At 45.9% G+C, this 9,909-nt stretch overlaps 1 protein-coding gene across 1 annotated transcript in view; it reads left to right on the forward strand.

Annotated features, from left to right (window-relative positions):
- si:ch211-247j9.1 (rho GTPase-activating protein 24) overlaps positions 1-8,160 on the forward strand; it is a 24,950-nt gene extending 16,790 nt beyond the window's left edge. Inside the window, exons 3-8 of the mRNA XM_064979170.1 lie at positions 5,174-5,381; positions 5,536-5,668; positions 5,832-5,905; positions 6,207-6,328; positions 6,635-7,712; positions 7,923-8,160. Coding sequence (XP_064835242.1) covers positions 5,174-5,381; positions 5,536-5,668; positions 5,832-5,905; positions 6,207-6,328; positions 6,635-7,712; positions 7,923-8,160 — 1,853 coding nt within the window. The remainder of the gene's footprint in view (positions 1-5,173; positions 5,382-5,535; positions 5,669-5,831; positions 5,906-6,206; positions 6,329-6,634; positions 7,713-7,922) is intronic.
- The last annotated feature ends 1,749 nt before the right edge of the window (positions 8,161-9,909 follow it).

Raw genomic sequence — 9,909 nt, forward strand, 5'->3', positions numbered from 1 at the left:
AAACATGGTTTCCAGGTGTTGGATGCCATTCCATTTGCTCCGTTCCTGACTTTATTATGAGCTGTCCTCCCCTCAACAACCTCCACTGTCTCAAAATGTTCTGCGAACGTTACGAAAACTTCCATAAAAAAATAAAGAAAACTTTAGTAACATTTAGAGACTGTTGTAAGGATGTTATTTAAAAACATATAAGTTCCGTTCTCAGCATCAACAAAACTCTGAGTGTGTTCAGGTGTGTTGTCCGTGCCCACTAATTGGCACACCTGATCTTAATAAGTGCTTGTTTCTTTTGAAATGGGGTCTATTTGAATAAACTGAAATTAACAGATTTGTATGCATAAAATAAACATGGCACGCTAGCTCCATTCTGGTGGTGCAGTGGACTAATTCCATGGATAAAGAACAGAAGATTATTGGTTTGAACGCGCCTTTCATTGATGTCTATTTTTTATTCTATTTAATAAAACATTTGAACCGTAACCCTCCAAAAAGTAATTCAGAAATGTCCATATGTACTTTTTAATGTCCATATGTACTAGGAAGCTAAGTATTTGTTTCTTGAGCTTCAAAAATGTGACGAATAAAAGTGCCTCAGGCTTTGAAATTTAAATAATTATTCTTATTGAAAGTAAGAGGATGCCGTGGTCAAGGCTACGACGGCGCCAGTGCAATGTGTGAAGCTTACTCTTTGTTCAAAAGCACATATCAGGCCGAGAGCATAATGCTTCTTACGTAGGCCTAGTTCTTTCGGAGTTTTAGTTACAAACAACGATCTCTCTGCAGCCGCGACAGTTACAGGGATTGTTAAAACACCTTGAATGCCATAGCAACATCAGGGAAACTGGGCAGAAGGGAGTGGGGGTTCAAATACAGCATTGATCTTTAATTGAACCTCTCGCATTCTCCTTTATTGCAAGCATTAACATGCTACAGAAAGATATTAACTGTATAGGAATGCCTGGGACAGGTCGTCTGGATACTGGACAGCTGAAAAATTGGCAGATGCAAACAGATTATATATTTTTTGTGGACAACAGTTCTTGAGGGCTCAAACAAAAAGAGCAGTTAGCGAATTTGTTCATACTGGTGAACCACTGTTTGAGTTGTGTGGTTGCAATATCAACAGTCCCTTATCTCTGGTATATCTTGGCATGTATAATTCAAGATTAAGTTTAAATATTGTGCAGTGCAATGGACATATAATGCACAATGTCTCAGGAAAGACTGTCTGGGTTGTCAATACTCAGTATAGAAAACAGTGGACCTGCAGGCCGTGGTGAAAACATTTGCAGACAAAAATGCAACATGCGAAGTTGCTTACTGTAGCTACTACAGGCCTCTTCCATCGCATATTGAAGTTTAGATTTTTATTCGTCACATGAACATTTTTGTGAAAAAGTACATTTTGTGTGCGCTCTGTCATCACGCACTGATTGTTATCTGCAAAAAGTCAATTTGGTTGAAACATATCGCTGGTGGGGGAAAAAATCACATATTGGATGGAAACCTACTTTTTTCAAAGAGAAATAAATACAAAAATAGACAGAGAGAGAGAAGCAGCGGGGACTTCAGAAGACCAGGGGAGTATCTCAAATTGGATTTAATTTAATTGACCTTGTCCTTGATTGCAGCCTATTTGTGTAGGGCAAGCTATTAGCCAGACAAAACCGCTGAGATCAACAATCGTGGCAAAATTTATCGTCAAGCCTATTACTTTTTTCATAATTATTAGGCTATTTGATGTGTAATTGTTTTGAAAAAGTATATATATAGCAGCTAAATACTGTATATAGCTATAGATAGTAGGTTAAACTGCATAATGAAACAATCCATAGTAAGCTAGTGTTTTGAAGGTGGACTGACAATTACTTAAGTGATAATGCCAGAGAAGCCGGTGTTTGGAGGATATTGTGGCACGGGTGTTGTCAGACCCGAGACGAAGTCGAGGGCCGGCTGACCTTGTCAATATATCCTCCAAACATTGGCTTCGAGGGCATTATCACTTTTATACAATAGGTTACTAACTTATTCAAATAATGATTGACATATTTAAAGAATATACATGTTATTTTGATGAATTCATTCATACTATTTCATCCTTCCATAAGACATAGTCCTGACACAAATATAGGGTTGCTACCCAAGCCAGCTGGTCATTCGATCTATCGGTTTGGTTGCCAGAGATGTGACCCAGTCGTTCAGTCTTTTTGTTCTGTATTTATGGATGAACAACCAATGTGAAACCAAAAACATACGTTCCCACAACTTCCAAAGAACCAAATGTGTTAGCTGGGTAGTTACCCAAAGAGTAGGTCATTCAAAACCAGCAATCCCTAATTGGCAAGCCTGGTAAACTCAATGGCAGCATTGGGTTTACCAGCATAGCAAACTAGCATACGCAACAACTCTGCAAAATGTGTCCTACCCGGTTGGAAAACAGTAACGAACATAAGACGCAGCACCCCTTCTGTGGGCAGAGGGTTCTTGAAATTGAACATCCAATAAACACTTAGCTGTTTCTGCTAATACAAAATTCTCCAGACCTCAAAAGGAGGCGTGACAACAACGTGATTTTGAGGTATGGCCTTTCAAGCCACATCAGCCTCAACGTACAGGGTGGACATAGAGTGGTTCCACCTAGAGGTCTGAAAACAGAGCACAGAAGCACAAGAGGGTGTACCCACGCGCAAGCACACACGCACACACAGATTGAGCTGAGATAGCCCATGAGATGTGCAGGCCTTGTGCTGACTTCCCTAATGTGAGGAAATATTGATCCTTACGCACAGACCTGAGACAGGCATTGGAAGAATGACTTACATAACCATCCTTTAATATTTCCATCAAATAACGACAACATCAGGCCATAACAGAGGACATTCACTGAGTCAAAATACTCCCTGTTCTGCTCATGAAGACCTACATGTCCTTAGATTACTGTTGTGCCTATCACAGGAATCTCACCCTGGAGCCTGGTCAATGCACAGCAACACATTTCACAAGAGAGATTAACATTCCCAATGAATTCCCCGCACCACTCCGGAGCAGTTAGTCCTTACTTCACTGAGCCTATTGCCTCTCTCCGACACGTCCTTCAGGAGAGAGATTTTCACAGATTAGAGGCCATCATGGCTCACTGAGGCCGTACATCCGCCTCTTTAACATCCAGCCAATGTCCAGCAAGAGAGTCAGAGAGCCAGACTCAGCTGGGGCTGGGGCTTATCTGTGGCCAGTTTAGCCCCATATAGTCTTGGACCACAAGGGGTGGTTCATAATAGCTCAGTGGAAAATTACTCTATTAGGGTCTGGCTGCCTCTAGGCAGAGTAGTATGCTAGGACAGAGGGGAGTGGGGGGGGGGGCAAAAAGGGTTCAAACTAATTTATTTTTTTGTCAATCTGTGACACTGTTCTCCCTTGTTAATGATTCCCGGCCAGGGAGAGATAGGAGATACAGAGGGTGCCGGTGCCACCTTGGCCATGCTCCAGGGAGTATGGTGGGGGATAGTTTGATACAAGAGGGAGGTGGGGTAGAGACTAGTGGGGTGGAGTAGGCAGGGGCTGGGGAGGGGGCTGAGCCAGGCTAAATAAAAGAGAGAGTCCAAGACAAAACACTGTGAAGGAATCCTAAGGACCACGACGTGAGGAAACAAACATAACCTAATTGGTGAGAAAGAGAGCAGCTCAGGGTGGGACTGAGAGCGCACTGGACAGGGAGGGATGACACTGGCTGAGTGAAAACAATGGCACATTCCTGAAGCATGAGGAGGATTGGATAGGACAAGGAGGGAGAGACACGTGCCGCAAGGACATAGCTTGCTAAGTGGTGCTTACCAAGCACAATTACTGCTGGACAACACTGGAACGCTAACTTAATCTCTTCTGGGTGGGGAGGGAATAATATACTCCCTGTGGTTGTCACAGTCGTCACTTCTACAATGACATGGACACCTTCTTCTAGGAGAGCTGGTTGACTCTTTTGTTAACACAATCCAGGTTGAAAGTGGTTCCTCTGGATGTTCAATGCTCGCCAGATTGAGTTCAGTTAAGCATCGTGGAAGGACTTGTGCCCTGGGAACCAAGGGAGGAGCCGAGCTACTGTACAACTGCCTCCTCGATACTCTTTATCTGCATTCAGCAACAACGTGTGGAGGAACTTTCCTAAACATTTACAGTGTTTAGTGGTGAAAAGGACCAGTTTAATCAGTTGAACGTTTACTGTTGCTGGACTCTCCTATCTCCTGTTAAATCATTATCTTAGGAATCTAAAGAGGGGAACTTAGCCGCCAAAAATAAAGATGGGTTTTTACTTTCCAAAGTTCAACATCCCCATAATACATTTTGATATGGCTCATGTTCCCATGGTTGTTCTATTCAATGGCATGTTTGCTCCATTGCATGCCTGAGTGATTGTGAGTTTGTGATATGTCAGGGATGTCACAATGCTTCTTCTTGTAGGATGACTTTCTTTCCATTGGAATGCTAATTCTTCTGATTAGGTCACCTAGTTGAGCTCAAGGACCATTGTTGAGCATCGCCAAGGAATGCCTCTGCCTCCTCATTTCTCGAGTCGTCAGAGCAAGGAGCTATATCTGTTTACCTGAAGAAAGAAAAGGAGGAGGGAAGAGGAGGAGGGAGGGGGAGAAGAAACAGAACAGAAAGTAACAGACAGGAGAGAGTTCCCAAAAAACAGAGAGGTAGATAGGGGTGGGCCGCTTGGGAAAGAACACACTGGTCTCAGCAGCGCCGAGACATTTGAGTCCTCTCATAATCCCCCATCAAACAGTCTGGCCGGAGAGGAGAGAGTGGAAGAAAAGAGGTGAAAAGTGAGAAAGATTTGGCCTGGGAGAAAATAAGTGTGAAGAGAACAGAGAAGATGCCGGAGAACAAGGCGACAGTGTGCAGGACCAGCAGCTACCTGTCCCACCCTGCTTACAGGAAGATCAAGCGGGTGCTGAGCTTCAGGAGGCGTGAGTATCTCAGGCCCACAGAGACACACAGACACACAGACAGAGTAGTAGTGTGAGGCAGGCTGCGTAAATAGGTGGTTTGGAGCATGGAGGGTTTGAGTCCACTTGTCTGAAGAAGGGAAGCTCCCTGAACCATCAAACTCACACTCTATCATCCTCTGTTTATTCATTTAGCCTGGGTGATCTTAAATTCTCTCCACCCCCAGGCGTGTTTGGCCAGCGGTTGGAGGAAACGGTTCTGTATGAGCGGCGTTACGGCGTCCATATGGCACCTCTGGTGGTGGAGCAGTGTGTGGACTTCATCCGGGAGCGGGGTCTTCTGGAGGTGGGGTTGTTCCGCCAGCCAGGCCAGGCCACGCTGGTCAAAGAGTTGCAGGACGCCTTCGATGCTGGGGAGAAGCCCTCCTTTGACAGGTAAGAGCTCTCTAGTCAACACAAACAGAAACACCACAGTTGAAAATTAAATTAGACCTATTGGCCAGCTATATCTGTATGTACCGTTATGCGTACCCCCATATGGTGGTAGAGATGTGCTGTATTTTAAGTGTGTGTGTATTTGACATCCTAGCAGTACAGACATGCACACCGTGGCGTCGCTCCTGAAGCTGTATCTGCGGGAGCTGCCAGAGCCACTGGTGCCCTTCTCCAGATACCAGGACTTCCTGGTGTGTGGCAAAAACATCTCCTCTGAGAGGAAACAGGTAAGTCTCCATCCAGCTGCATCATGCACGCCATCCTGAGATACATCTGATGAACGGCGAGAGACACAACCACCGTCCTCTGATCTAAAAGTTCTAAGGAGAAATGTAATTGATCAAGTCCATAGATGGTACTTACAACAATATCTTGCCCGGTGTCCCCAAGGGTTTGACAGAACTACAGCATCTTCTTCATGAACTTCCAGTGGCTAACTTTAACCTGCTAAATTACATCTGCCAGTAAGTCTACAATTGACCTGTCATTCATTAGCAAGATAATGTCAAGACAGTATAAAGATAGCAAGATAACATCAAGATCATTAGCAAGATATCAGCTAGATAACATCAAATCTGCATACAACATACCTCACTTTCAATGCAGTTTAAACGCAATACAAATATAATTGTTTGAATCACTAGACTTGTAGCTTACAACATACAGTACAACATACATTAACATCTGTTCAAACATGACACATTTCTGTATGTTATGTAGCAGTTGTGACAAAGTCTCATACGGAATAAATCACTGCCAATACAGGTTTTTGAACGAAGTCCAGTCCTATTCCAGCAGCAACAAGATGAGCACCCAGAACCTGGCTACTGTTTTCGGGCCTAACATCCTACGACCCAAAGCTGAAGATCCAGAGAGTATCATTGGAGGTGCGTGTGGGCATGTGAGAGTGTTGTTCAGGAAAAAGGACATGAATCAGAGATAGCCTACAGATATAGAGCCAGACAGAGACAGATATAGACCGATAAAGATAGGGGCTGTGTCTGTCTGTCTGTCTGTCTGTCTGTCTGTCTGTCTGTCTGTCTGTGCGTCTGCGTCTGCCCGGGTGGCCTTGAGACAGTGTTTATATCAACACAGTGTTGCGTACACGCTGAGTGCCATGTGATGCTGTATGTACGTTGTTGGTACTGTATGTGTCTGGCTGTGACTCTTGTGTCCGTCCTTCTGTTCCCCAGGGGCAGCCGTGGTGCAGCAGCTCATGTCTGAGCTGATCAGGGAGCACCAGTGCCTTTTCTCCAGGGAGGGGGGAAACGTAGACGGCCCCGGTTCCTCACGACCAGATTCTTACCCCTGTCATAGATGGAAAGGAGACCCATTGGAGGGAGCGCATACCCAGCCCACTGCCCAGGCCCAGTCGCATGACTCCAGGCTTGGCATAACAGCCGAGCGCCTCCTACAACAACAGCTAGCCCACCATCCTTCCCCTTGCTCCCGCCAGCTCTCCCTGCCTCTGATTGCTGAGAGGAGAGGGTCTGCCCAAAGCCTGTGTGAAATCAGTTTAGCCCCACGCCTCTTCAACACAGACCACCAGCAGCCAGCTGAGGGGTTCTCTCCAGTGATCCCTGCTGTTGGGTCTCTATACCACAGATACACTCTGTCCCAGTCAGAGTTCCAGCCCCCTGAGACAGCACACAGCCCCCACCTTCACTCTCACCCTGCCTCCTCACTCACAGCCTCTGCTTCCACTGTGACAATACAGGCTGACCCAGACCACAGCAGCATGCTGCCCAGTGGCTGGACAGGCCCAGAGTGTCCCAGCTGGGCTGCAAAGCTGGGGACTACTGGCACCAGTGGAAGCAGTAAGGCTCAGGACAGCACTCTGTCTGTCTATGACAACTTGGACACACTCCAGAGCATTGATGAGGTGGCTGCTGATGGTGATGTGGGCAGCATTGCTGGTCCAGTGGAGGTGAAGGCGAGCATGGCAAGCGTGGCAGACTCCAGCAGCTCATGGTCCTTCTGTGAGATTCTGCCCCTGGACGATAGTGGGAGTGGTGTGGTCAGAGCTAGCCTAGGACGGAGGTCCACCAGGTTCCACTCCTTCAGGACTGACCCAGGAGAGGACCTCCATCCAAACTCCCTAGCCTCCTCCTCTGTCCCTAATGATGCCCCCCTGAGCACGGGCAGCTCGGAGGTCTTCCTGCCCTCTGACCACCACGGCCCCCCGGCCTCCCAGGCCATGTACTGTCTCCTGGCTGGCCTCAGACAAGAGATGGCCAGGCAGAGGGCTGAGTTCGAGGCCAAGATCCAGAGGTAATGGAACTGTGAATAAATCACACCAATGCATCAGCAGTCCTTTTCAAATGTCCATATATATTCTATATACAGTCTTCAACATGTGTCAGGTTACACAAACATGATGTGATGCTGCATGCTACATTCTGGACCGCAGTCCTGTAGTACCACCAGAGTGAAAGCTGTGTGTGTATAACTCCTTGTCCCCCTTTCTCTTGGCTCTCCCAGGTTTGAGCTGCGTAACGAGGCCCTCCACGGGGAGGTTGTGGGACTGCGGGCCAGCCTGGCGCAGCAGCGCCGCTGGTACAGTGTGGCCGAAATCAAGATCCGCAACGTGGAGCGTGCCCGGGCCGACGCCGACCGCCGCAACGCCACACTGCAGATGGAGATGGAGCAGTTCTTCGACACCTTCGGAGAGCTGAGAGATGAAGCCAGTAAGAGCGAGCGCATCGTACAAAGCTTCTGATGGCCAGTCAGATTAGAGAAAGACGACACTATCAGAGCACTACAAGAGCAGCATCAGGAGCATGCAATCACCCGTGATCTGAATGGAATATAGAGTGAACTGTCTGTTGCCATGATAAATCCATATTGGATTTGTCTCATAATGATCCATTCTTGAGGGTGGTTCTAAAAGAAAGCTTTGAGATGGAACCAGCTGGGATGGACAACTCTGCTTGGATGTCTTGGACATAATGTAGTTCAGCCAGGCACATTGACAACCAGAACAGAATGAGATGGAGATGACAGAGTGGAACACAAGCTATTGAACTCACTAAATGTTTCTATGACTGAAATGAGACCTAAATATACAGAATTAAAGCTTGGAGATTGACACTTACTGGATCTATAATGGAATGGATTGGCTGACAGCTGGGGGTTGGGATAACAGACAGCCCAAGATGCAATCAGTACATCCTGAGCCACATAGGAAAAGTACTGAAAGAGATGTTGAACACAGTGATCATCTAGGAAGTAACAGAACAAGCCAATGAAGCAGGGATATTCCAATCGTACCCTACGAGGTCCGGACTACTGCTGGTTTTATGTTCGACCTTCAAATGAATTGCACCCACCTGGTGTCCCAGGTCAAAATCAATTCCTGAATAGAGGGAAATAATGAGAAAAAAACCCCAGTAAAACTGGCTTCGAGGTACAGATTTGAATTTGAGGGCCATAGAAAAAACATGTGTAAATGCAGAGAGGATGACCTATTCCCAATCTTTGACAAAATCCCACATCCATTTTGGCACCGTGTGAAAGCTGATCTTAAATATAATCTGATTTAGTGCTTCCAAGCATTTGGGTAATGTTCTGAGTTTGCCTAAGAAAAGACTCATACATTCCCCCCCCCCCCACTGCAATAATTATGAATGATGATATAATTTGGGACCCATCTGCACACTTTTCCCACCTTGTTATGACAGAACAGGCTGAGTAACACCTTTCAACAGATGTCTTATTAAAAATACAAGACATCAAATCAAATTGTACTTGTCACATGCTTCGTAAACAACAGGTATAGACTAACAGTGAAATGCTCACTGATGGCTCCTTTTCCAACAATGTAGAGTTAAATATAAAGATACATTTATTAAAAAAGAAACAGTGACACAAGGGAAAAAAACACAGTGAATAGCGAATAACAATAACAAATAAAAGGAACATGGCTACATACAGGGAGTACCAGTACTGAGTCGATTTGCAGGGAGGGGTACGCGGTCATTTAGGTAGTTATGCACATATAGGTAGGGGTAAAGTGACTAGGCAACAGGATAGATAAGACAGTAGAAGCAGCGTATGTGGTGAGTGTGTGTTTCTATGTGTGGATGGTGTCAGTATGCATGTGCGTGGGTGCTATGCGTGTTTGTGGCCGTATGTAGTGTGTGTGTGTGTGTGTGTGTGTGTGTGTGTGTGTGTGTGTGTGTGTGTGTGTGTGTGTGTGTGTGTGTGTGTGTGTGTGTGTGTGTGTGTGTGTGTGTGTGTGTGTGTGTGTGTAAGTCAGTAGAGGCTGGTGGGAGGAGCTATAGGAGATTGGGCTCATTGTAATGGCTGGAATTGAATAAATGGAACGGAGTCAAACATTAGGCTTCCATATGTTTGATGTTTGATACAGTTCCATTGATTCCATTCCAGCCATTACCATGAACCCGTCCTCCTATAGCTCCTCCCACCTGCCTCCACTGGTGTAAATAGAGTCCAGTGTGTGTTTGCA

The sequence above is a fragment of the Oncorhynchus masou genome, chromosome 12, assembly GCF_036934945.1.
Source record: "Oncorhynchus masou masou isolate Uvic2021 chromosome 12, UVic_Omas_1.1, whole genome shotgun sequence".
Classification (NCBI taxonomy): domain Eukaryota; kingdom Metazoa; phylum Chordata; class Actinopteri; order Salmoniformes; family Salmonidae; genus Oncorhynchus; species Oncorhynchus masou.